Raw genomic sequence first — 26,820 nt, 5'->3', positions numbered from 1 at the left:
CCCCCCCCAGAAAGAAGCACTGCGTATTTGGTTTTGTTATAAATTTATATCAGTAAAATCAAATAAAAATGATTTTTTAAAAAAGATAGGAGAGCTGATGGATTTATCCAGTGCTGTTTTACTTTAAAAAGTTTGGGGGTCCTGTCCTTTTCCTACTCATATTGAAATACTGCCCCTCAATGAGGCCAAACCTAGATCCACAAAATGTTGAGGGGCATGTGTCTCCCTAGAAAAAAGCACTGTGTATTTGGTTTTGTTATACATTTTTATCTGTAAAATCGAATAAAAATGATTTTTTAAAAAACGAAAGGAGAGCTGGTGGATTTACCCAGTCCTTTTTTTTCTTAAATAAATGTTTGGGGGTCCTCTCACTTTCCCACTCCTATTGAAAGACTGCCCCTCAGTGAGGCCAAACCTAGATCCACACAATATTGAGAGGTTTGCGTATCCCCGCGTTTTATCCCTGGATTTATCAGCGCCATTGCCTGCGTCCCCTCAGGGGAAAAAAGGCACTGGGTTTATCAGCGCCATTGTCCAGAGGAAGCAGCCTTTTCTGAGGGAAGCAAAACTGGACCCGGGGAGGAAAAGCCGCCTCAGGAGCTTCGTCCTCCGTCTTTTCTGGAGGCCTCTGTGCCCTTGACGGGTTAAGCAGCGAGGCCTGGCTGGAGTGACTAATGGAGCCGGGAAAGGCGAAGTGGGTGGGAAGTGAAGTCTCCTCCTCCCTTTCCCTCCCCATCTCCGGCCTTCCTGCGCTTTAGGGAACTTGGATCACCAGGCGAGCCGGTTTCGCTCTCTCTGGGCCCGCGAGAGGCCTGCTCGGAGGAGACGGAGCCGGGCCTGGTCCGCCGATGCTCTGAGCCGGGCCCGAGGCCATGGCCCCGCTGGGGCTCTTCCCAGTCTTAGTGGCCGTGGTAAGTGAGGAACTCGGGGGGGGAAAGGGTCAGGAAAGTCCGGGGTCTTCGTGGGACCGGAAGGCCACCGCTTGGGCGCTGAATTCCTGGCCCTGACCTAAGCGAGGAAGCCTCGCAGCTAAGAAGTTATGGGGAGTCGTGTCCCTGAGGCAAAGGCAGCCTCATATTTTTGCTGGAAAGGGGAGCTTTCGGACTCCCTCCATTGCTTTTCCTCGGGAGGTTCAGGAGGCTTTCTGCTTCCTGAAAAACCTCTTCAGGCCTCGGCCCCATTGGCAGGGTGCGGCCTCTCGCTCCATCTAGGGGCATGGAGGAGGTTGGCTTTGTTTTGCTTCCTTGCTTTGCCCCACACGGAATAATAATAATAATAATAATAATTTATAAATTTATAAATTTATTATTTATACCCCGCCCATCTGGCAGGGTTTCCCCAGCCACTCTGGGTGGCTTCCAAAAAAATATTAAAATACTGTGGTCTGTTAAACATTAAAAGCTTCCCTAAACAGGGCTGCCTTCAGATGTCTTCTAAAAGTCAGATAGTTGTTTATTTCCTTGGCATCTGATGGGAGGGCGTTCAACACGGAGGGCGCCACCACCGAGAAGGCCCTCTGCCTGGTTCCCTGTAACTTGGCTTCTCGCAGTGAGGGAACCACCAAAAGGCCCTCGGCGCTGGACCTCAATGGAGGGGGAGACGCTCCTTAATGTCTACTGGGCTGAGGCCATTTAGGGCTTGAAAGGTCAGCATCAGCACTTTGAATTGTGCTTGGAAACGTACTGGGAGCCAATGCAGATGTCTCGGGACCAGTGTTATATGGTCCCGGCGGCTGCTCCCAGTCACCAGTCTAGCTGCCGCATTCTGGATTAGTTGTAGTTTCTGGGTCACCTTCAAAGGTAGCCCCACGGAATTGCTTAGCGAGCGGCTCCTGGCAGCCTTCGAAACTCCCCTTCTTCCAGGCGCATTTTGCGACAGGGAATCTCATTCAAACGCCCAGTTTCCGAGCTCTGGGCACAGGATTTTGGATTAAAAGTGCAGAGTGGAAAGGAAAAGAGGAGCTTTTCCTGCCTCCCCACTTCCAGCTGCTCTCTGAAGACCGGCGAAGAGACCCTCTTGAGAATATTAAGGGGGTGGGCAGGGGAAGGACTAGACCCAGGGTTCCCAACGTGGGTCAGATGCCCCACAGGGGGGCAATTTGATTTTTAAGGGAGGCAATTCGAGAATGAGTTGTTGTTGTTGTTCAGTCGTTTAGTCGTGTCCGCCTCTTCGTGACCCCCTGGACCAGAGCTCGCCAGGCACTCCTGTCTTCCACTGCCTCCCGCAGTTTGGTCAAACTCATGCTGGTAGCTTTGAGAACACTGTCCAAATATACCATATAGCAATATATTCAACACAAGAAACAGCTGCAATTTGTTGTTGACAAAGGACAGCTGGACATACAAAGGGCCCCATTACCTTCAGTAGCTTAGAGCCTCATCAGACCTAAATCTGGCCCTGGTTGCAGGTTCCATCCCCATACGGGACAGCTGCATATTTCTGCATTGCATGGGGTTGGACTAGATGATCCTCAGGTCCCTTCCAACTCTGTTGTTGTTGTTGTTTAGTCATTTAGTCGTGTCCGACTCTTCGTGACCCCCTGGACCAGAGCACGCCAGGCACTCCTGTCTTCCACTGCCTCCCGCAGTTTAGTCAGGCTCATGTTTGTAGCTTCGAGAACACTGTCCCACCATCTCGTCCTCTGTCGTCCCCTTCTCCTTGTGCCCTCCATCTTTCCCAACATCAGGGTCTTTTCCAGGGAGTCTTCTCTTCTCATGAGGTGGCCAAAGTCTTGGAGCCTCAGCTTCAGGATCTGTCCTTCCAGTGAGCACTCAGGGCTGATTTCCTTCAGAATGGAGAGGTTGGATCTTTTTGCAGTCCATGGGACTCTCAAGAGTCTCCTCCAGCCCCAGAATTCAAAAGCATCCATTCTTTGGCGATCAGCCTTCTTTATGGTCCAGCTCTCACTTCCATACATCACTACTGGGAAAACCATAGCTTTAACTATACGGACCTTTGTTGGCAAGGTGATGTCACTGCTTTTTAGGATGCTGTCTAGGTTTGTCATCGGTTTTCTTCCAAGAAGCAGTCGTCTTTTAATTGAGTTAGACCAAGTTAATGACCTTTTAGGCTTTCTCCACGTGAATAAGAGTTCGCATTTTGAATATGGTCGTACCAAATTGGCTCCCGGAAGTGAGCGTTCTGGTAATTGAATGATTTTCAGAAGCCGAATGTCTGGTGCGGCTTCCGTGGCTTCCGATTGGAAGCTCCTGCAGCCAATCAGAAGCTGCATTTTGGTTTCTGAACGTTTTGGAATTCGAACGGACTTCTGGAAAGGATTCTGTTTGATTTCCAAGGCATGAGTGTAATATGAATTATATATCACGGGGGAGGGCATCAGGGTTTTAGAGATGCTTAGGTGGGGCATGCCCCCCCAAAAAAGATTGGGAACCACTGGACTAAACCGTGTGAAAAATGAACATAATATTTTAGCCACAGTTCATTCATTTTCAGCTTTGTATTCTTGTTATACAAAAAGCGCACCCAGAGATTCTGTTGTTGCGCCCGTAACCTAGGCTTAAGGTGCCATTTAGCTCCTAGCTTTCATATCTCAGTTTCTAACACTGGCTGCTAGGCATGCTGTTTCTTTCCTTCCCCTAACTTTGCACTTTTCTCCTCCTCCTCCTCCTCCTCCTCAAGAATCCAATTATGACAGCTCAGGGCTGGCACCAGCATCTGCTATATTCTTTGCCGAGAGAACTTGATTGCACAGCTGGTTTAGAAATGTAGTAAATGAAAAGGATCTATTGCTTTGGAACTCGGTAATGGAAAGCTCTTTATTTCCGGCCGAAGTAAAATAGTGATAAAATAATCTAATACCAATACTTCAGAAACAAACTCATGTTGAGGCATGACGTGTAACTCTGATTAGGAAGTGAACTCCATTGATTCAACAGCAGACAGAAGTTTAAGAACTGATCAATTCCTGGATATAAAAAGGTCAGAATACGATTTCCATTATTACAGAATAGTCTTAGGAAAACTTGTTCCAGACCCAGGCAGTGTAGGTTATGTCAGGATCAGGTCAATAATTCACATGGGGTCCACTGCTACAGAGCCCTGAGAGCATTTCCAAGTGTCTCACATAATAGCCTTGGTATATCTCCTGGAATTTTCATTTATCTACTGCTGTTTTAGGACATTCTTGTTTTGTTTTGTTTTGTTTTGTTTTTAAACCCAGCACTAACCGAAACCTGGCATTATGGTTGCATGAGAACACTCAATGCAGTCTACAAAATAGGGTTAAAATTAGGGAAACTAGGTGTTTGAGAAGCCTTACAGTCGCTTCAGAATTTGCATTGCTGTGGTTAGTTTCTTTGTGTGCCACCTCCATGAGAGGTTTAGAGGGTGACAAAATGAGAACAGGCCTTTTCTGTGGTGGCTCCCTGTTTGTGGCATGCTCTCCCCAAGGAGGCTCACCTGGTCCTTTTGTTACATAGCTTTAGGCGCCAGGTGAAAACGTTTCTCTTCAACAAGGTCTTTGGCTGATTAACAATACAGTGGTACCTCGGGTTACGTACTTAATTTTTTCTGGAGGTCCGTTCTTAACCTGAAACTGTTCTTAACCTGAAGCACCACTTTAGCTAATGGGGCCTCCTGCTGCCGCCGCGCTGCCAGAGCACGATTTCTGTTCTCATCCTGAAGCAAAGTTCTTAACCCGAGGTAATATTTCTGGGTTAGCAGAGTCTGTAACCTGAAGTGTCTGTAACCTGAAGCGTCTGTAACCCGAGGTACCACTGTATGTATATCCTTTTAAATGAGTTAGTGGAAGGGAGGTTATTGGTTCATTTTGGTTTTTCTTTTATTATGTATTTTGTGTTTTCATTTTGCAATTTTAATGTTGTGAACTGCCCTGTGATCTTCAGAGGAAGGACAGTATGCATTAATAAATAACAACAACAGTAATAATAGCAGTACAGTGGTGCCCTGCAAGACAAATGCCTCGCAAGACGGTGGACTCGTAATCTGATGAACTGGGTTCGCGTCTCTGCTCCTCCACCTGCAGCTGCTGGGTGACCTTGGGCCAGTCACACTTCTCTGAAGTCTCTCAGCCCCACTCACCTCACAGAGGGTTTGTTGTGGGGGAAGGGAAAGGAGATTGTTAGCCGCTTTGAGACTCCTCAGGGTAGTGATAAAGCAGGATATCAAATCCAAACTCTTCTTCACAAAACGAATTTCCTATGGGCTTGCTTCGCAAGACGAAAATGTCTTGCAAGTTCCTGCAGGGTCCCCCCCCCCTTTTTCCCAAGCCGCTAAGCCGCTTATCAGCTGATCCGCTAAGCCGCTTAACAGCTGATCGCTAAGCCGCTTAACAGCTGATCCGCTAAGCCGCTTATCAGCTGATCCGCTAAGTCCGCTAATCCACTAAGCCGCTAATGGGCTTGCTTCGCAAGATGAGAAAACCGCAAGACGAAGAGACTCGCGGAACGGATTCTTTTCGTCTTGCGAGGCACCACTGTAGTCATAACAATGATAATAGACAGTGTACTGCTGAGTAATATTGCTTCTCTTCAGACCCTGTTTCTTACAACATAGAGAATAGCCAGAATACACTGGTACCTCGGGTTACAGACGCTTCAGGTTACAGACTCTGCTAACCCAGAAATATTACCTCGGGTTAAGAACTTTGCTTCAGGATGAGAACAGAAATCGTGCAGCGGTGGTGCAGCGGCAGCAGGAGGCTCCATTAGCTAAAGTGGTGCTTCAGGTTAAGAACAGTTTCAGGTTAAGAACAGACCTCCGGAACGAATTAAGTTCTTAACCCGAGGTACCACTGCATAGTTCCTGCCTCACACCCAGCTGCTCCCTACATCTTGACTGCTCATTGGCAGTAGTAACAACATCTCAGAGTGGTCATTTACACATTGAGGGAATCTGGGAGGTAAATGGACCTGCTGTCTTCCTGGAAAACGAATATCATGTGCTGGTGGCATCAAATTAGCTGGGGTTTGCTCAGAACTATTAAATGAGGGCAGGGACCCCCTAAGTAACCTCCATGCAGATCATTCTTTGTAGTATTTATCCCTATTGGGGTGTGGGTGGAATGACTGCCTTTTAGTGTTAAAGAACAGGCAAGCTGTATCTCTGATCTTAACACTGTGGTTGTGTTATCTCACTAAGGTTGTGAGATAAAAGGTTCCTCTGCCTGCTTTTTTAGAGACCGCTTTCTGAAGCAGACAAAGCACTTGATTTCTCAATCTGATCTACTTCCCAATCAGAGCTGGGTAGGAGGGAGCTGGCACACTCCTTGCAGCTTCTCAGGTCTTGGTCTTCTTCTTCTTCTTCTTCTTCTTCGAGCCCTGGCAGCATATACATCAATAATATAATACAAACAAAACATATTCTTTTTTAAAAACATTGATTTTTATCCACCCTGATGCATCTATATTTTGTTCACGGACCGATCAGCAAATGTCTGTATTCAGGGTGTATTAAAAAATAGTATATAAATGGGACAGCTCAAAGTGCTAATTGTTGGCAATGTTACTAACTACGGAAGAATCCTTATGTTTCTGTTCCTTGGATTCAGAATCCAAGCAACAATTAGCATTGTGACCAATCTGCGTTATATTGCTCGCCCTTGCTCTAATGTTTAGTTGAGGTTGCACATGTCACATGGAACAGCCATTACCAATCTGAATAATGTTTTCCTAATCACCTGAGAGAGATATTGTACTTTGCAATCCATTATGCAGAGGTGAAACTAGGTTTTATTTCACCCCGGGTCAAAGACTCAGTTTGGCACACACACACTGCATGCATATTTGCATATACACACACAGAGGCTAGGAGCCTCAGTGGTGCCCCTCTAGGTGCTTCACTCATGGCAAAAAAACCATTTGCCCCCCCAATAGCTACAGCACTGCAATATGTTAAATAATACCGTATTTTTCTGTGTATAACTCACACCCATGTATAAGACGCCCCCTATTTTTGGGGATTCCAGATTAAGAAAATGGGGGGAGATTGCCCAGAGTTGTTGAGCTTTTTTTGGGGGGGGGACTGGCAAAAATCGCTCACCTGCGCTGCCACTCGCACACGTTGCAGTAGCTGCTTATCTGCTGTCCCCTTGTCAGCAGAAGACGCCAATCGCCCGCCCAATTGACGCAGCAGCAGCCAATCAACACCAGCCCTTGCTGCAGCCACCAATAACACATCCAATAGCCGCAGACAATCTGGCCTGCAGCAGCTGCCAATCACACATCCCCCCCTATGCACTATCTGTGTATAAGACGACCCCAATTTTTTTACCTTATTTTTTAATTTAAAAAAACCCCTCATCTTATACACAGAAAAGTACGGCTGAAGTTGAGCCTTTTTTTTAAAATGAAAAGCAGTTTGCTTATTTATTCTTTTTCTTTGCAGGTCAACTTGAACCTCATTCGGACAGAAAGTGGGGGATCATTGCGGGTAACCCTGAACCCTGTTACGAAACCTATCCCTGCAGCAGTTGTGGACAGGGATGCCTTCCTGCATTCCAGCAGTAAACAAAAGAGGGAGCTGAAATGCTCAATAGGATACTATCTTCACCCAAATAAAACCCACTGCTGCCTTAGATGCCACAAAGGTATGACAGAGTGTAAAACAGAGTAATAACAATGAGTTGTGATTTCCTATTTTTGTGTGCCCCTGATTCGGTCAAGAATCCAGTTTTTGAAAAATGCACTTTTTTATTTCCCCCACTTCAACTCAAATATAATTGTGCAGCAGTGAAAAGCAATAGCTCCTCTGGAGTATACCAAAGTATGGTATACACTTGTAATGAGTGAGTTCTTGCAGCTGGTTGGGAACTGCTAGGGGAGACAGAAGGAAGATAGCCTTTTTTTGGCAACAGTTGTGCCCTTTTATCCTATCTCCCCAGAAAACTAGATAAATCTAACCTAAAAAATAGATAAAGCTGAGATTCCATATATAATTACCATATTTTTCGCTCTATAGGACGCACCCGAGCAAAGGACGCACCTAGTTTTTACAGGAGGAAAACAAGTAAAAAAAATTCTGAATCAAATCAGTGTCGGGGCTGAAGGGGGAAGCCCGGGGTTTCCCCATAAAGCCCCGGCATCCCCAAGCTAGAACAGCGAGGCGCTACGCAGCACTCCGTCTCGCTGTTCTGGCTTCGGGCACAGCCTTTCAAGCCTCTGCAGGAGGCTTTGCACAGCCATCCCCAAGCTAGATCAGCGAGACGAAGGGCTGCCCTGCGGAGGCTTTGCGCAGCTAACCCCGAAGCCTTTGGAGCGCAGCGCGGGGTCCCGCTGCACTCCAAAGGCTTCAGGTGGCTATCCCTGAAGCCTGGAGAGTGAGAGGGGTCGGTGCGCACCGACCCCTCTCGCTCTCCAGGCTTCAGCGAAAGCAATGCATAGGGAGCGCTCCCTCTGCACTTTGGAGACTTCGCGTTGCTTTCGCTGAAGCCAAGGAGCCTGCATTCGCTCCATAGGACGCACACACATTTCCCCTTCATTTTTGGAGGGGAAAAATTGCGTCCTATATAGCGAAAAATACGGTAGTCTTGGTTTGTGCTTTCTGTTGGGCATGTGGAATGCTGATGGGGCCAGGGTTGGGGAAGTCCCTGGCTATTTGAAATTCAGACAGAGGAAATGTCTGACCTATGCTCTTACCGAGGTAAAAGGCAGTGGTGGTGCTTACCCCACCGTAGCATTCCCTTAAATCCATCCTACTCAGCAACTGTTGGCTATATTTTGATATCAGTAACCAAAGCTTGCTCCAATAACATTTAGACCTCAGACTGATGCAGGAGGAAAGGAGGAACTGATACTTGGACATTAGTTGCAATTCTTCCTCCTTTAGCCGCTCAGCGAATGGGTGAATACATTACTAATTTGCATGATTTATTCAAATATTTCAATACAAATGGCTAGCTGTCCTTTTACCGCACCTGCTTGGCACACATACCTCTTTTCACACCTGCAAGCCACTTCCCTGTGTTCATTGTATATGTTTTCAGAACACAGACAACCGTGAGTGATTGAGCTCAAATCTGCCAGGGGAACAGTTTCTCCTTGTGTCCCTCAGTTTATTCTTTTGGAGGGCAAACGGTTGTACAGCTGGCTAGAAAGTAGAATGTTTTCCAAATTTAGCAGAGCGCAGTATGAGTAACTTCCGTCAAGACTGTAAAGCAACTTTGCAAGGTGTTCTAGAAACAACAGACATGAAATCAGAGATTTCCCAAAATTTAGTTTCATTGAGAAAGTATTATGAATACTCGGTAGCTAACTGTGAAGGCTGTGGCAGAGAGAGGACAGAACGAGAAGGAATGCTGGAATGAAGCTGTACAATGGATTGCTTTGGCTTCCGGGCTGCGGGGAAGGATGGAATTGTTTTGGGAACAGAAAAGCTGCAGGGGGAGAGACAGTGGAAATTATTCATTTCCTTCCTTTCTGCAGAAGGGCAGGAAGAAAATGGTAGCTTTCTTTCTTATCCTCTCTCAGAGCAGAGGGGGCAGGGATCCTTAGCATCAATGTAAATCCGAAAAGAATTGTAGAATCATAGAACTGTAGAGCTGGATGGGATCCAAGGGTCATCTAGTCCATGGGTAGGCAAACTAAGGCCCGGGGGCTGGATCCGGCCCAATCGCCTTCTAAATCCAGCCTGCAGACGGTCCAGAAATCAGCGTGTTTTTACATGAGTAGAATGTGTCCCTTTTATTGAAAATGCATCTCTGGGTTATTTATGGGGCATAGGAATTCATCCCCCCCCCCCATTCATTCTCCTCCTGGGCTTGCCCATTGGAAGGTTGGCAGTTTGAATCCCCGTGACAGAGTGAGTTCCCGTTCCTCTGTCCCAACTCCTGCCAGCCTAGCAGTTCAGAAGCACGCCAGTGCAAGTAGATAAATAGGTACCACTTTGGAGGAAGGGTAAATGGCATTTCTGTGCGCGCTGGCTTACGTCATGGTGTTCCTTGCACCAGAAGCGGTTTGGCCATGCTGACCACATGACCTGGAAAGTCGCCTTGGATTAGATTTAACCGTCCAGGGGTCCTTTACCTTTATATCATAAGGACATCCCAGTCTCTGCTGTGCCTCATTTCCAAAGCATTTCCCTGGGTAAAGCGTGCCTGGGACTCCCTGCAATCTTGCACCGCTGCAGAGATTGGAGGTGGCACGCCAAAAATTAAGACCGTATTCCTACTGAAGTCAGTGGGACATACTTCTGAGTTTGAATCCCAGGCTACAGCTGTGGGAGAAGGAAGACTCTCTTGGAGTGTGGTGTTGTTGTTGTTTAGTCGTTTAGTCATGTCCGACTCTTCGTGACCCCCTGGACCAGAGCACGCCAGGCCCTCCTGTCTTCCACTGCCTCCCGCAGTTTGGTCAAACTCATGCTGGTAGCTTTGAGAACACTGTACCACCACCTCGTCCTCTGTCGTCCCCTTCTCCTTGTGCCCTCCATCTTTCCCAACATCAGGGTCTTTTCCAGGGAGTCTTCTCTTCTCATGAGGTGGCCAAAGCCTTGGAGCCTCAGCAGCTTCACCTCTTGGGGTGTAATGTTGGTTAAAATGCAAGCTGCAACTCCAAGCAGTGGTTTTAGACAGCAGCCTAAGCCACCCCGTAGGCCTGGGTTGGGGAGTGATAAAAAGTAGGGCTGGGTTGAACCTGGGGCATTTTGTATATAAATCACATGTGGTGTACCATTGAGCTACTGAAACTTTCATTCAATGCTCAGCCTTGCATTCCTTTTCTCACTGAATGACTTTTTCCTGCTTCCTCTTGGATAATTCTTTTGCAGGAACTTTCGTTGCACAACACTGTTTAGACTCTGATAAGGCAACCAAGTGCTCAGTCTGCTCTGAGGGTTCCTTCATTGATGGAGATAATAGCTCTGAGCAGTGTCGCGGATGCCGACGCTGCCGTCCAAGTAAGTCGTTTCTCTGTGTGGGTTCATGTCTCTGTGTTGGATAGGGGAAAGCAGCAGCGAGGAAATGAAAAAATTACTAAAAATTACATTTCACAAAAAACCGGAATCATTCCTTCTTGGGATTCTAACTGACATTATTCCAAAAGAAAGATGAAAATTATTTTTCTATGCAGTGATGGCAGCCAGGGTATTAATAGCCAAGCACTGGAAGGGTGACCATATACCAACTAGAGAAGAATGGCTACAAAAGCTGAGCAGGTATACTTGGAACTCGCTAAGCTGACTGAAGCCTTAAGGAACAAGTCAAATAAAATAGTCCGGAAAGAATGGGAATGCCTAAATTCCTATCTATCGAGTCAAGGATTTAACAACCAAGATTTGGTTGTGTTTAGAATAAACCTGTAAGTGGGAAAATGTCTCCTTATACCAAGATGAGGAATATATTGAAATACAGAGAAATTGTTTTAGTTCTAGGATATGAACCACCGTGAGGTCGATGGAAGTAAAAAACCCAAAAGTACTGTATAATAAAAAGAGATTGACCCCAGAAGTGTCAGCATCTCGGTAGAGAAATGACATTCTGGGATGTCTATTATAGTTACCTTGTTTTATACTTATGTTCTTACTTTTTGCATTTACCCTGTTTTCTTTTTTCTTTATTTTTTGTATTCAGATGAAATGTTTGTATACTTTGTTTCGTTTGTATCTGCATAATAATTCAATAAAAATTTAAATAATAAAAATTAAAAAGTGGCAGCGAAAGGCCCTTGCATTGGGAATGTTGAATATGTGTATTGACTTTAGTTTACTTGTTTCTTGAGCATCAATGGCCCACATACAATTAACCAACACTTCTTCTCTTTCTGCTTAGCCTTTGGACAAATAGAGATATCCAAATGTACCAGTGAGCACGACACAGTTTGCGGTTGCGGCAGTGATCAATATCAAAGTAGCCACAGTGATGAATTCATGTGCAAGAATTGCAGTGCTTGTCTCAATGGAAGAATCAAGCTGGCTTGTGAGTGCAGTAGGACAGAATCAATGTCTTTAAAAAATGACTTCATGAATAAATTCATTCATACTAGGAACAGAGACTCTCGCCCCTACAGCAAAGCTGTGCATTTGTCTTTGGTGCAAGCTGCGTGTGCTGGCAAAATTGAATTCCTTCAACTCTCCTTATCCTATAATATTGGTTTTCCTTATTTTTACCCCTCCCTCTCTTCTCCAGCTTTATGTATTTCTTTTAATGTGAGATGTCCTTAAGCCCAGCACCCTTAAAGCACTATTAAATTTGAATGCTGGTGATGGTGATGCATTTATATAGTGCTCGGTATACAGTCCTTAAAATTTCACCTGTTAACTTTCTGAAGATGCTTCTTAAGCAGAGAATGTTCTCTTAAACATGCTATGTCCTTGTTCTTAACCTCAGCATACACCTGCAAGCACATCTAATTATCCTCCTGCACTTATTCTGACGGCAGGATGTACCTACTCCTAGCTTGGTACAAAAAAACAACAACACCTAGAAACTTACAGAAGATGCTCTTAATGCCACACATGGAGAGCACCACTTCATCTACCCCTGGCCTAGAAGTTTGAGCTCCCCTGCTGTGTTTACCGTATTGGCCCAAATATAAGCTGTCCTTTTCCCCAAAATTCTGACCGTGAAAAGTTAAAGTGCAGCTTAAATTCGTGACATTACAAAAACTGGCTTTTACGATATCGCTCCTGAAACAAACATAAAACGGAACAAAAACAATGCTTTATTGCCAATTTGCAAGCTCGAGACTGTTCATTTGCCATTTATGGGTGTGAGTGACTGTGGAATTGTAGCAATTGAATTGTTATTTTATTGAATTGCGATTTTAGCAACTGTACGGTAACTTTTGCAGGCTTTAATCAAAGGCTTAAATTGGCTCGGAGTTAACAATTCTACTAACAGCAGCGATTTTCAGCCTGTATCCCAATTTTAAGGGAGTGGTTTATATTCAGGTATTGTTTTTTATCTTCCCCACCCTTTTGAAGCTGCGGCTTATATTCGGGCCAATAGTGTAATTGTGAAATTAAATGGTGAACAGATTCTTTCTCTTAGAACCATTCCGTTCATTCCCCCATTCTCTTTTCGCCCTGCAGAGGCCGCAGTTAAATGTGTTGACACAGGAGATCTGTGATCAGGACCTCCTGCAATTTGTTCCTAATGTAACAACAACACTGGTCCTGATTCAGATCAGGAGCATAGTGCTGGGAAAAGATGCTGGCTCCTTCTCATGCCCTCTGATTCTTCTTCTCCAGGGCTGTTTTCTTGATTAAAATCCCATCTCTGAAGCTATTGTTTTCCCCAAGAGGAAAAAAATACACAGGTATTGTCTGGGAACCTGTTGTGTCTCCACCTGTAAATTGGCCCCACAGTTATTAATGGGAAACCACTGCATATGGGAAGTGTTGATCAGATTTTGGCACCCTACTGCTGTTGCTGAATTGCCTTTAAAGTCACAAGTAATCCTGAATGTGGAACTTCTGCATCACATCTAACTTGTCCCCAGATAATAAACACTGCTTAGGTGCTACTGTGTTTGAGTGAGATCCAAATCACTAAACAAAACTTATCTTTTCTTTCTAGGTACCAAATTCAGTGATACAATATGTGAGTGTCGCGCTGGATACTTTCTCCAAAAAGATGAAAACAAGTGCTACCCATGCAGCAGGTGGGGAAAATCTTGTTATCTGTCTTACACACAGAAAGTAAAGGCAGCCGTACTGGCCCATAAGGAAAAAACAAAAAAAATCCAAAGTCTGTATAAGGCCACACTTTTAATAGACCAACTGAAATGTCACAGAATAGTATGCAACATCCTGACCTCCCCAGAACTCTCCGTTCTCCAAGTAGTGTCAAGGGGGCAATGAAATAGGAGGAACTTTAGTGCTATACAGTGGTACCTTGGTTCTCAAACTTAATCCGTTTCGGAAGTCCGTTCCAAAACCAAAGCGTTCCAAAACCAAGGTGCGCTTTCCCATGGAAAGCAATGCAAAATGGATTAATCTGTTCCAGACTTTAAAAAAAAAACCCTAAAACAGCCAATTAACATGAATTTTACTAACGAAAGCATGGATCCATAAATGAAAGCAATAAACGATGTACTGCAGTCACACAATCAATCAGTAGCTGAACTGGGTTCCACACAGTCACAAAAAAAGAGCCACAAAAACAAAAATGCAAAATAAATAGCAAAAACAGACAGACCTCAGTGTAACACTCAAATCGGAAGCGCAGCACTCGAAACAGAAGTGTGGCACTCAAATCGGAAGCGTAACACTCAAAGCGAAGCACGTTCGGCTTCCGAAAAAAGTTCGCAAACCGGGACACTTACTTCCAGGTTTGCAGTGTTTGGGTTCCAAGTTGTTTGAGTACCAAGGCGTTTGAGAACCAAGATACCACTGTAAAGTAGTATTTGTCTCCTGTGCAACTGAGACCCACTTTTTCCTATTTCAGCTGCAATGAGAAAGAAGAATGCAAGATGGACTGCGACTTTCTCGATAAAGTGATAAAGCCAGAAAATCACCCATGTAAGTTCTGGAATAATACTTGGACAACACTCCAGGTCTCTCTCTTTAGCCCTTGATACAATCCACAGCAACAACTTTTACCAGCTTTGCTTCACACCTCAATTGTTCTTGCATGGCTGGCAGAGGCACCAACTTCCAAGGGAGAAGGGGGGGGGGTGATGTCATGTGATGTGTGATATCAGGAAGAGCCGGACTCCTGGGTGTAGCAGTTGCCTCCTCTAGATCAAGTAAAACAATACAAATACTTAACTAACTGACCAACCACGTCGCTTCTGCCCTGCTTAACAAAAGTCCTGTCCCCTCTTAAAAAAAATCCTGGCTATGCCCATCGCTGGGGTGGAACTGAATGCAGCTGGTCACGGGTCCTCCTCCTCCTCCTGTGGGATCTGCTTCCTTATTCCTTCCACTCTAATTCAGGAGGAGGAGAAGAAGCCAGTCACTGAAGTGCTCTCTTGGCCTCTTCCTCCCACTTTGAACATGGGGAGGGGGGTCCCAAAGGGCTTGGCCCCTAGGAGAGGGCACACCTGATGACTGGAAGGTGTCCTTGAACTTTGACATCATTTACTTGTGTGGATGGAGGATAGAGAGGGCGTCTCTAGAAAGAAACCGACAGAACAAACGTAAAATGTACATTTGCTACTCCACCCATTTACGCCTCTGGTGCCATCCACTGTTAGCATGTGACCCCCCAGATGCTTGCGCTTGGACTACTACAATGCGCTCAATGTGGGGCTACCTTTGAAGGTGACCCGGAAACTGCAACTAATCCAGAATGCGGCAGCTAGACTGGTGACTGGGAGTGGCCGCAGAGACCATATAACACCGGTCCTGAAAGACCTACATTGACTCCCAGTACATTTCCGAGCACAATTCAAAGTGTTGGTGCTGACCTTTCAAGCCCTAAATGGCCTCCGTCCTGTATATCTGAAAGAACGTCTCCACCCCCATCGTTCTGCCCGGACACTGAGGTCCAGCTCCGAGGGTCTTCTGGCGGTTCACTCACTGCGAGAAGTGAAGCTACAGGGAACCAGGCAGAGGGTCTTCTCAGTAGTGACGCCTGCCCTGTGGAACGTCCTCCCATCAAATGTCAAAGAAATAAACAACTATCTTACTTTTAGAAGACAAAGGCAGTCCTGTTTAGGGAAGTTTTCAATGTTTGATGTCACTTTTTTATTAATATTTTGTTGGAAGCCGCCCAGAGTGGCTGGGGAAACCCAGCCAGATGGGCGGAGTATAAATAAATTATTATTATTATTATTATTATTATTATTATTATTATTATTATTATGCAGAAGAGATTGCTGACCTCAGGTTCCCTACTCCTGCTCTCTAATACCTGACATTGACTTCACTTTCCAATCATTGATCTCCACGCCACATTTGCCTCTGTGCTCTAGCTATCCTATCCATCTCTTCACACCTGTTTTCCTATCCTTCCAGACCCTATCATCTATATTATGCTTATTTTTCCTTACAGACCAAGCACTTCTCCTCACTATAATAGTCATTTTAATCATAACTGTCGGTGTATTGCTGTTGGTGAACATACTTCGCAAACGATCCTGTCAGAAGAGGTTCAACTCCACTTTCTGTCCATTTGGTGAGTATAGCACTTGCCTGTTGGAGGATCCAGATTAGGAAAAGTCTGTGGTTTCAAAGCTGAGCAAGGGGAGACTTGCAAAGGGCTTTAAGGAAGCTCAAACAGGAGCAGCGTGTGCAGGGCGACATGCTGTCTTAAAGCCCTTAAAGCCAACTGCTCCCCTTATCCTTCAAATATTGGAGAGAGCAGGTGGGTGGGGAGTACGTGGGGAACTTGCAAATGCTTTGAGTCCCAGCGCTCATGCTTGATCCCCCAGAGGCTCAGATGGATGGCCGAGGGTGGTGGTGCGCTGTCTTACAGCAAAATATTTTTGAAGCAGCCTCTTCCCCTTTTTTAAGTGAATGGTCAGCAGAATGACTCCGCCGTGCCCTAGAGCTGCCCAACTGCTTGCTCTAGTGTTTAAAGGAGAAGAGGGGGGCTGCTTTAAGGAGCGTGGGTCCCCCCCCCTCCAAGGACTTTCCCTTTGCAAAGGTGCTTTTCAAAGCAGCTCTGCTTTAAGCAGGCAGTTCCCACATAAGCACACAGCTTATACCTGTGGCCACCACTGTGCCAGTCATGGACACAGTGACACCTTTGAGAACTGCCTTCTAGGCCCCTGTGGTGATCTCGCCCCTTTAAGACTGATTTATGGAAATAGGTTAGAATTTAAGAAATAGTGAGCTTACATACAGCTGTCTCCCGTTAAGGCTTCAAGGCCGGTGTCACAAGGTAATTGGGTGGAAGAGGTGAACGCCCATGGTCTAAGTTCCCATAAAACCTGCGTTGGTGGGAGCTCTCGCCAGTCAGCCAGGCATCTATTTGGGCTTTGACAGCATCTTGTTCCTACTGAAATTTAAGTTTAAGCATTTATGTTAATTAGCTGGATAAATTAGTGTTTGTTATTTTCTTCCCTTCTGAGCTATTTTTAATCTCTGCAGTTATTTGCAGTTTCTCTGATAGAGTTTTGTTTCAGTAAAGTCAGTGTGTGATATTATGAAATTTGGTCTGGTCTGAGTTCCTGAACCTTTAAATTTTGACCACGGTTTTTGGCGCAAGGGTCGTCCACCGCAGCCCCTGCTGCTCATTGATGCAATTTTCATAATTTCATAAGATGATGAGAACGGGTACCTTTTTCTTCTTTAAAAATACATGTAGTGGATAAATTAGTTGAGAGACAGATAGGCAGACAGACAGGTTCTTTCCCATTTTCTCATTCAGTTCTAAGTGCTTCTCAAGGCTCAGATTGACAGCTGAGCAGGTATCTAGAAAGTAGGGGGGGGGAGGGGAACAACCTGGTAGCCTGGATGGAGGAAAACAGAGTAAGAGGGTTGAGAGGGGACAAGAGAAGGAATGCAGGGTGCCACGGAAATTGGGAGAGAAAGAGAATGGAGTGTCAGAGAGGAAAAAAACACACAAGTGGTCGCCAGTAAAACAGATCTTCTTGTAATTGTAAAATTTTTCCATGGGTTCCCTTCCCTCCCACTTCCATCACCATCAAATCACAGTTACAGATAGGTAGCCGTGTTGGTCTGCCATAGTCAAAACAAAAAAAATTCCTTCCAGTAGCACCTTGAAGACCAACTAAGTTAGTTCTTGGTATGAGCTTTCGTGTGCATGCACACTTCTTCAGATACCTAGCACCTTGAAGACCAACTAAGTTAGTTCTTGGTATGAGCTCATAGTATGAGCTCATACCAAGAACTAACTTAGTTGGTCTTTAAGGTGCTACTGGAAGGAATTTTTTTTGTTTCATCAAATCACAGATCAAGTGCTCTCCAGCCCTGATATGGCACAAAAGCATGAATCCAAAGTACATTTGGAACCTCATAATGTTTTTAAAACTACTATCAAATCATAGGCCACTTCTGTTTGTTTGTGGTCTTCGTGCTATGTAAAAAAAGCTATGAAGATCCATGAGAATCTGTGCCTTGTATCAGTAATAATAAAAATAATTTATTATTTATACCCCAGCCAATCTGGGCGGCTCCGAACCGAATTAAAAGCACAATAAACCATCAAACATTAAAAACTCCCCTAACAGGGCTGCCTTCAGATGTCTTCTAAAAGTCAGATAGTTGTTTATTTCCTTAACATCTGATGGGAGGGCATTCCACAGGGCGGGCGCCACTACTGAGAAGGCCCTCTGCCTGGTTCCCTGTGTTCTTGTGGTGCTGGCAAGCACAGGACCTGCCATCTTTACTGTGCAGGCTACCCAAGTAAGCTTTAATTTGATGTGCTTTTGGTGGGGCTCCAGGTAAAATCCTGCAAAATCAAGAAGATCCAACATTTACCCAGACCCCATGGAAGAACAAAGAGGGGCGAGTTGGGGAAGAGAAGCAATCAGAGGGATATCAATGGCACCATTTCAAAATTCCAAAAAGTTTGGCTTATGACCCAGCAGGCTGCAATGCCTCCAATATCTCTGTAGCCTAGTTATATGTACTCCAATTCCTTTAGTGAAGTGAATATAAGCAGAACTCTGGTCTTCAACACAACCCTGGCTGTTAAATGCATCCAGTAGCTAGTAGCTGCCACCATTTGTGTTTGCTAAAGAATCATCTAGCTGTCTATTGGCTTGACAATAACAATAAAGCTAATTTTCTCTTTTGATGGCTGTAAAATAATTTATTCTGGGATTTTTTTCAGCTTCAAATCTGCAGCCAGCAAGTGAACCTTCCCCAGAGGTAAGTTGTTGCAAAGGTTTCTAAAATTCCTCTAAACCTCAGGATTGTTTGCGGTTTATGCCTAGCTTTCTTATTTTCTAAGTTCAGCCAACTGCATGCTTGACGTTTCTCTTGTTCCTTAGGTGGTAGAAAAAGGAAAAGGCACATTTCTGGAACAAAACCAGACAGACAATCTTTTGCCACTGAAAGCCACACCAGCTGACCTCCCAGATTGTGTAAGAGTGGCAGGAGAGACACAAATCTCAGATCGTGAGTGCATCTTAATTTCAGAAATAAAACGTGGGCGGCGGGCGGGGAGAAGAATATGTGAGTTATGTGTGCATTGCTCCTATAATAAAGATGTGTAGGTGTGTGTGTGTGTGTGTGTGTGTGTGTGTGTGAGAGAGAGAGAGAGAGAGAGAGAGAGAGAGAGAGAACGAACTATTGCCTGAATCAAAAACCCAAGGTGCTAAAATCCTGAATTTGAATGTTACAAAGAAATACAGAAAAGCGGAATGCCAGTTGCTGAGAATGTTGTGGGGAGAGCGCTGCTGTACTTAAGTCTTGTTAGTGGGCTTCCCATGCACATCTGGTTGACCACTGTGAGAACAGAGTGCAGGAATAGAAGCACCCTTGCCTGATCCATCAGAGCCCTTATTTTCTTAAGTGCAGCTATCTGGTTATATGGGGCATTGCAGATTGCTCATGTTTCACTACAGTGGTACCTTGGTTCTCAGACTTCATCAGTTCCAGAAGTCTGTTCCAAAACGCTTTCCCATAGAAAGCAATGCAAAATGGATGAATCCAATCCAGACTTAAAAACAACTCCTCAAACAGCAATTTAACATGAATTTTACTATCTAACGAGACCATGGATCCATAAAATGAAAGCAGTAAACAATGTACTGCAGTCACACGGTCAATCAATCAGTAGCTGAACTGGGTTCCACGCAGTTACAAAAACAAAACAAAAAGAGCCACAAAAACAAAAAACTCCAAAATAAATAGCAAAACAGACAGACCTCAGTGTAACACTCAAAATGGAAGTGTGGCACTCAAAAAGGAAGTGTAACTCTCAAAACGGAGCACGTTCAGCTTTCGAAAAAGATTCGCAAACCAGAACACTTACTTCCGGGTTTGCAGTGTTTGGGTTCCAAGTTGTTTGAGTACCAAGGCATTTGAGAACCAAGGCACCATTGTATTTCACGTTTGTCATACAATGAATGTGCTATTAAGGAAACATGGCTGTCTCAGCAGTTTTTCAATAATAGGGAGAATGGAAATAATTTTTGTTACTGACAATTTGTACTATGCTAGGGTTTCCTAAACGTGGGTGTCCAGCTGTTTTTGGACTACAACTCCCACCATCCTTAGCTAGCAGGAGCTAGCAGGAATTGTAGTTCAAAAAAACAGCTGGAGGCCCAAGTTTGGGAAACCCTGACACAGACCAAATACTGGGAGGTGGGCAGAGCATAACTCTCACAGCATCACTTGATACCTCCTTTGTTCCTTTTACCCCTAGGTCCTGAAGTTTTGTATGCTGTGGTGGATCAAGTACCGCTGACCCGGTGGAACGAATTTGTGCGGCGCCTGGGACTGAATGAAATTTCAATAGAGAGGATTTATGCCGAGCATCGGCACATTCGAGAAGCGCAATATGTCATGCTGAGACAATGGAGGCAGCAAGCAGGCCATGGGGCCACTGTAGAGCGCATTTGTTATGTTCTCAACCAAATGGAGATGAGTGGCTGCAGTGAGACTATTCAGGAGGTTCTTTCCAACCTGCCTTAGAGTACTGCATCAGTACTCACTCACACAAAGCACAATCATCCCCTGATGACTTGTAGCATCATGGTGGATTGTGTGTTTGAATGTGCCATTGTGCCATAAACAGAACTTGTAGGTGTTACTACCTTCAACACAAATGTTTTTTTCAGTGGAGTAAGCTCACTGTGTTCCATTCATAAACAATCGAGAAATATGTGTCTGAAACGGGTTCTTCTTCCCATCGATGCCAAGTCTAGGCCCTCCTTTCAAAGGGCTTATCCACTCATCCTTTTGTCCTACTGCTTTCCTCACCCAGGGGAAACTGCTCTTTAGCTCGTAATTGGAGCAAATGGCAATCTGGTTTTCCGCAGTTCTTATCGATCTCTTAAAGAGTGGGTTTTCTTGGAAAGGAGCGGGGCAAACGGTAAACCACTTGGACCCATGCTTTCTTGCCATGGCACAAGCAGAAGCGTGTTCAAGCCCAGTTAGATTTTGGCCTCTTCACTTGCTTGTCATCTACTTCATTCTTCTTTTTTGTAGAGACTGAAAAGCGACTTAGTCAAGTATGTTTCTGAGCACAGTTCAAAGTGTTGGTGCTGACCTTTAAAGTCCTAAACTGCCTTGGCCCAGTATACCTGAAGGAGTGTCTCCACCCCCATCGTCCAGCCCGGACACTGAGGTCCAGTACTGAGGGCCTTCTGGCGGTTCCCTCACTGTGAGAAGCCAAGTTACAGTAAACCAGGCAGAGGGCCTTCTCGGTGGTGGCTCCCGCCCTGTGGAACACCCTCCCTTCAGATGTCAAGGAAATAAACAACTACCTGACTTTTAGAAGACATCTGGAGGCAGCCCTGTTTAGGGAAGTTTTTAATGTTTGATGTTTTATCGTGTTTTTAATATTCTGTTGGGAGCCGCCCAGAGTGGCTGGGGAAGCCCAGCCAGTTGGGCGGGGTATAAATAATATATTTTTTAAATTAAATGTTCTACTTTATAGGATTGTGATAATGTCTCTTAAATGAATACTCCTGGCCTTTTCTGATCCAGGGCTCTTTCAATCCCAACCAGTTTGAATGTGTGTTGGGGTTTTTTAAAAAAACAAATGTATATGTCCATTTTCATATATTTGCACTGTCTGTCTTTCTGCCTCCCACAAGGTCTTCTTCAGGGCATGCGTACACTACAGATATCTTGGTTAACTGTGGTTCCTTTTGTGTATGGAGCATTGGGAATTGTTGTTTGGAGCACTAACAGACAATTTTAGCACGTGTAAATTGGCAGGAAGACATTAGAATCAAAGAATCGTAGCGTTGGGAGGGGCCCAAGGGTCATCTAGTCCAACCCCTGCAATGCATTAGTCAGAATCTCATTTCTTCCAACTTTAAGCCATTGGTTTGAGTCCTACCCTCCAGAGCAGGAGAAAACAAGCTTGTTCCCTCTTCCATGTGACGTGTGACTATCATATCTCCTTTCAGTCTCCTCTTTTCCAAGCTAAACATACCCAGCTCCTTCAACCGTTCCTCATAAGGCTCAGCCTTTATAGAACTAGCATAAACAAGTAGCCATAATCTTGCTCTAAATCTTTGCTTGTCTTTCCCACCATCATATTCTTTCTCTCTTCCTTTTTAAAAAAAATTAAAAATCCAATATTGTGGGGACATTTGGGCAACCCACCAATGGATTCTAAATCACTAGCTGAAAACAATTTTAGGCTGCAATCCTATGCACCTTTGGATAAGCTCCAATGAACATAGTGGGATTTACTTTTGAGTAAATGTGCACAAACTTGCACTGGCAGTCGGCAAAAATTGCACTCTCCTGGACAGCGTAAAGTTAATGAAAGTTAGGAGGAAATATTTCAATCAGAGAATCAGTAGAGGTGCTCCGGCATAAATAGTATTTGTTGGTTGATTGGCGTCTGTCTGTTTCGAGAGACAATGGAGTGTGCCTCCGGGGGTGAAGCCTGGGCAGTGTGTATGGAGGTCCTGGGAATGGCAGTTTCATCTGTATATATTTGCCGTTGGGTTAAGTAATGCAGTTAAGTATTTTGTATATACTTTTGTTGTATCTTTGTATAAGCCTTGTTATAACTGAGCGACCGAGTCTCTGACAAAATACAGCCAGACAAATGTGCTTTCTTTTATATTTTCTTGAACACCTTTGTTCATTATAGAGATATAAATGCCTAAATTTGTAATACAAATAAAAACCTGAAAACAAGAGAGAAGCTGTTTTTCCTTTCTTTTTCCCAACAAAAGCCCATGAGCAAAGAGAGACAAATGCCTTTACTCAGCATCCCCTTTCATTTAAATCACACCTTTCCCAGTACAGTGGTGCCCCGCAAGACGAATGCCTCGCAAGACGGAAAACCCGCTAGACGAAAGGGTTTTCCGTTTTGGAGGCGCTTCGCAAAACGAATTTCCCTATGGGGTTACTTCGCAAGACGAAAAAATCTTGCGAGTCCCCACCGGTTTTTTTCGCTCCCCCCCCCCTTTCCTAAGGCGCTAAGCCGCTTATCAGCTGTTCCGCTGATAAGCCGCTTAACAGCTGATCGCTGAAAGCTGCTAGACCGCTGTAGCGCTAATCCGCTAAGCTGTCAATGGGCTTGCTTCGCAAAACAAAAAAAACCGCTAGACGAAGAGAATCGCGGAACAGATTCTTTTCGTCTTGGGAGGCACCACTGTATTCCAAGTTGTGCGTTTGTGTCTCTCTGGCGATCCCTCGTAGCCGAGTAAGATTGTCTTCCAATAAACACAGTGTTAACAATGAGTCCGTAAGTGACTGTGGAGGCCAATTCTGGATCCACGCGTCCTTCCACAGTGGGGACCTTGGTTTCCGGGTGGGAGTTGAACACGGTGTGGATTTGCCAAGCGTGCCTTTCTCTTGTGTCCCGAGTTCGAATGTCTTCAAAGCCCATGACACCTTTGGTCAAGGCTGTTCTCCAACTGGAGCCCTCGCAGGCAAGAGTTTCCCAATTGTTGGTGTTTATACTACATTTTAAAAAAATTGTCTTGAGACAGTCTTTAAACCTCTTTTGTTGGCCATCAGCATTAGGCTTAAGAGTGCTGGAGGAGACATACAGTGGTACCTCAGGTTAAGTACTTAGTTCCGGAGGTCCGTTCTTAACCTGAACCTGTTCTTAACCTGAAGCACCACTTTAGCTAATGGGGCCTCTCGCTGCCGCCGCGCCGCCAGAGCCCGATTTCTGTTCTTATCCTGAAGCAAAGTTCTTAACCTGAAGCACTGTTTCTGGGTTAGCAGAGTCTGTAACCTGAAGCGTCTGTAACCCGAGGTACCACTGTAGTTCTGTTAGGCAGTCCAGACTCCATCCTGCATCCATGATTACAGAGGTGGATCTGAAGCTGGCTTGGATTTGCAGTTTGAGACAGCAAAAGCCCATCAAATCTCAGATGGCAGAGAAAGCCTAACCTTTCATTATACTGTACCGGTGGCGGCTCCTAAGATTCCCTCCCAGGCCAAAGCCAGCGCCCATTTGCACAAAGAATTAATAATAATAATAATTTTTATTTATACCCCGCCCTCCCCAGCCAAGGCATGCAAACTGGCAGCACTTTCAAATGCTGTTTGCACCCGATCCCTTCATCCTCCGGCCGGTTTCCCAACATACGATGTTGGACTAAAATAACAATAATTTCTTATTTATACCCCGTTTGTGCCGCTTCGCATTCTATGCCCCGTGGGCTAAGCCCATTTCCCGGACCTGCGGACCCAGAAAGTCTTCTCTCAACGCCCGCTTTTTCCTCACACTCGGGTCCCCAGATGGTGTTGGACTACAACTCCCATCATGCCTAGCTACCGGGGCTAGTGGCGGGGGATGACGGGAGTTGTAGTCCAAAATCATCTGGGGACCCGAGTGTGAGGAAAAAGCGGGCGTAGAGCTGGGACTGGATGACTTTCTGGGTCCGCGGTTCCGTGAAATGGGCTTAGCCCACGAGGCAAAGAAGAGGAAGCGGCCCAAGCGCCTGCATTCGGGGCGGCCCGTGAGGCCAAACGCCGCAGTTTCCCGCCACTTCCTGACAGGAATTTTCTTTGGGAGTTGTTTAGGGAGACGCAAACGTTGCCCGGGAGGCCAAACGCCGCAGTTTCCCGCCACTTCCTGACAGGAATTTGGCCGCCATGAGTCAGGCCGAAGGGAAGCGAGGCGGAGCAGCCGCGGCCCCTTCCGGCCTCTTTGAATCCCCTCGCGGGAAAATGGCGGCGGCGGCGGCGGCGGCGGCGCTGGCTTAGCCGAAGCCGGCGAGGGGCGGGAAGATGGCGGCGTCCTTGTCTCCCCCTTCGCCCCGCCGAGGGGCTCTGAGCGGCGTCGTGCTGAGCCCCCCGCCCGGCCTGGGCTGCTCCCTCCGCCCCAATCTCTCCCCTCCAGGTAAAGCTCGGAGGCGGCTCCTCGGCGCTGCCTTGGCTATTCACCTGCTGTTCTTTGAGGGGGGCGATATTTAACCATGAGCGTGGCCAGGATTTTTTTTGGGGGGGGGGATAGGCCTTTTGTTAGGGGGAGCAGAACCTCCGTTTGCTATGTATTTTTATTTAGTTAGGGGGGCAGCTACGCTCCCTGCCCCCCCTGGCTATGCCCAAGGATTTAACCATTGCAATGGGGTTTCTTTCCTAACCCCACACCTTAAATCAACGCAGAGCGGTTCCCCAACCCATAGTCTTATTGGGCTGTGGCAGTTGAAGGGGACCCCAAAGGGTCATCTAGCCCAACCCGCTGCGGCTGTCGTAAACAAAAATTGCCCTTTTCCCTTACAGGGTACCCAAGAGCCCAAATAATAATAATAATAATATTTTTTTATTTATACCCCGCCCTCCCCAGCCAAGGCCGGGCTCAGAGCGGCTTACAAGCAATGATTACAACTTAAAAACAAAAATAAAATACAACATTAAAATAATGGAACATTAAAATATTAAAATGTAGCCTCATTGCAGGAGGAGAAGGAAAAGAAAAAAGAAAGAGAGGGAGGGAGGGAATCAAATTGGCTCCAAGCCAAAGGCCAGGCGGAACAACTCTGTCTTACAGGCCCTGCAGAAAGAGATCCGATCCTGCAGGGCCCTGGTCTCATGAGGCAGAGCGTTCCACCAGGCCAGAGCCAGTGTTGAAAAGGCCCTGGCTCTGTGGTTGAGGCTAATCTGACTTCCCTAGGACCCGGGACAACTAGGGTGTTGTTATTTATGGACCTTGAGGCTCTCCGTGGGGCATACCGGGAGAGGCGGTCCCGTAGGTACGAGGGTCCTAGGCCGTGAAGGGCTTTAAAGGTCAAAAGCAGCACCTTCAATCTGACCCTGTACTCCACCGGGAGCCAGTGCAGCTGGAAAAGCACTGGGTGAATATGCTCCCATGGCAGGGACCCCATGAGGAGCCTCGCTGCAGCATTCTGCACCCGCTGGAGTTTCTGGGACAGCTTCAAGGGCAGCCCCGAATAGAGAGAATTACAGTAGTCAAGCCTGGAGATGACCGTTGCATGGATCACTGTGGCCAGGTTCGGGGTGGGAAGGGTAAGGGTCCTTACATAGGTTCCCTATTGGTAGGAGAGAATAACAGAGGCCAGCCAGAGACTATTGAGAAGCAAAGGAGCTAGTAAGCCTGATCTTTATTGATCTGTTGCAACAGGGTGCTCCCCTCAGCCGCAGGAGAGAGGAGAGACCCAGAAAAATGCTGTGCAAGGCCTTATAAAGACTTTTGAAATTGCCACCCTGTAGATCAAGACCACCCCCAGAAACATCATTTATCCTTGTTTATCTCCTGTCTGGCAGATTACCTGTTAATGCTCACTTGACTGGATTGCCTGGGGAGCCTGGCCATTCTTTTGTAGTGATAAATACTTATTCAAACACCCTTAAGACAGGATTTGTGACGGAAAAGACAATGGGGAGGCTTTTCCACATTTGACCATGCAGAGAAACATTTGCTCAGTTTAGGAATCAAAATGATTCTAGGTCGGCCTTCCTGTGCTGATCTATGTATGTGCTTGGTTGGTACACTTATGAACATTACCATATATCTAAGACCATAAAATTCTTATTACACGGTGCAGGAATGGCGACTAAAGAACCCCTGGCAAGGTGGCCACCCAAGCTCTGTTTAAAACCCTCCAATGAAGGAGAGTTCCCCACCTGTCCAGTTAGGGCTCATCCACACTTTATTTTTCGCCCTACCCAGCGTCGGGTGTTTTTTTTTGGGGGGGGGGGTTAGCAGGCAGCTTTCTCACCCAGGGCGCTGAATCGAGGGGGCACAACATTGAAAAGATCCATTTGGGGGTGTCAAATTTTGGCCTTGCTCATGGCACCCTATTACCAATAATCAATTTCCACCCCTGGCCCCACACTTTCCCAGTCCGTGTCCAAGCACTGGTTTTTGGGGGTTTTTTT

General features: G+C 45.8%; 2 protein-coding genes across 10 annotated transcripts in view; both read left to right on the top strand.

Moving 5' to 3' along the window:
• The first annotated feature begins 528 nt into the window (after nucleotides 1-528).
• LOC114587799 (tumor necrosis factor receptor superfamily member 1A-like) lies at nucleotides 529-22,656 on the top strand. Its single transcript, XM_028712575.2, has 10 exons — nucleotides 529-911; nucleotides 7,366-7,567; nucleotides 10,741-10,869; nucleotides 11,741-11,887; nucleotides 13,490-13,574; nucleotides 14,360-14,433; nucleotides 15,911-16,033; nucleotides 18,659-18,696; nucleotides 18,819-18,945; nucleotides 20,198-22,656. Exons 1-10 carry the CDS (start codon nucleotides 873-875, stop codon nucleotides 20,464-20,466), a joined length of 1,233 nt encoding a protein of 410 aa, XP_028568408.2. The 5' UTR covers nucleotides 529-872; the 3' UTR covers nucleotides 20,467-22,656.
• A 1,652-nt stretch (nucleotides 22,657-24,308) lies between these two features.
• Nucleotides 24,309-26,820, top strand: part of POLQ (DNA polymerase theta) — a 43,851-nt gene continuing 41,339 nt past the window's right edge. For 4 of the 9 annotated variants that reach the window (XM_077921356.1, XM_077921355.1, XM_077921359.1 and 1 more), the window contains exon 1: nucleotides 24,311-24,820. In XM_077921356.1, coding sequence (XP_077777482.1) covers nucleotides 24,709-24,820 — 112 coding nt within the window. In that variant the 5' untranslated portion in view covers nucleotides 24,311-24,708. Of the gene's footprint in view, nucleotides 24,821-26,820 lie in introns of all 9 variants that reach the window. The other 5 variants (XR_013391148.1, XM_077921357.1, XM_077921354.1 and 2 more) reach the window with 3 other exon arrangements.

This window comes from Podarcis muralis, chromosome 17 (assembly GCF_964188315.1).
Source record: "Podarcis muralis chromosome 17, rPodMur119.hap1.1, whole genome shotgun sequence".
In the NCBI taxonomy this organism is placed as follows: domain Eukaryota; kingdom Metazoa; phylum Chordata; class Lepidosauria; order Squamata; family Lacertidae; genus Podarcis; species Podarcis muralis.
Note: the sequence above shows the minus strand (reverse complement) of the source record. Positions and strands in the feature narration are given on the sequence as shown.

What these genes read in the sequence shown, in the direction of transcription:
- LOC114587799 (XM_028712575.2), top strand. Translation starts at nt 873, where the DNA reads ATGGCCCCGCTGGGGCTCTTCCCAGTCTTAGTGGCCGTG. An exon ending in TCCCAGTCTTAGTGGCCGTG is followed by an intron (nt 912 to 7,365) that starts GTAAGTGAGGAA and finishes TTTTCTTTGCAG; the next exon opens with GTCAACTTGAACCTCATTCG. An exon ending in AAAGCCAGAAAATCACCCAT is followed by an intron (nt 14,434 to 15,910) that starts GTAAGTTCTGGA and finishes TTTTCCTTACAG; the next exon opens with ACCAAGCACTTCTCCTCACT.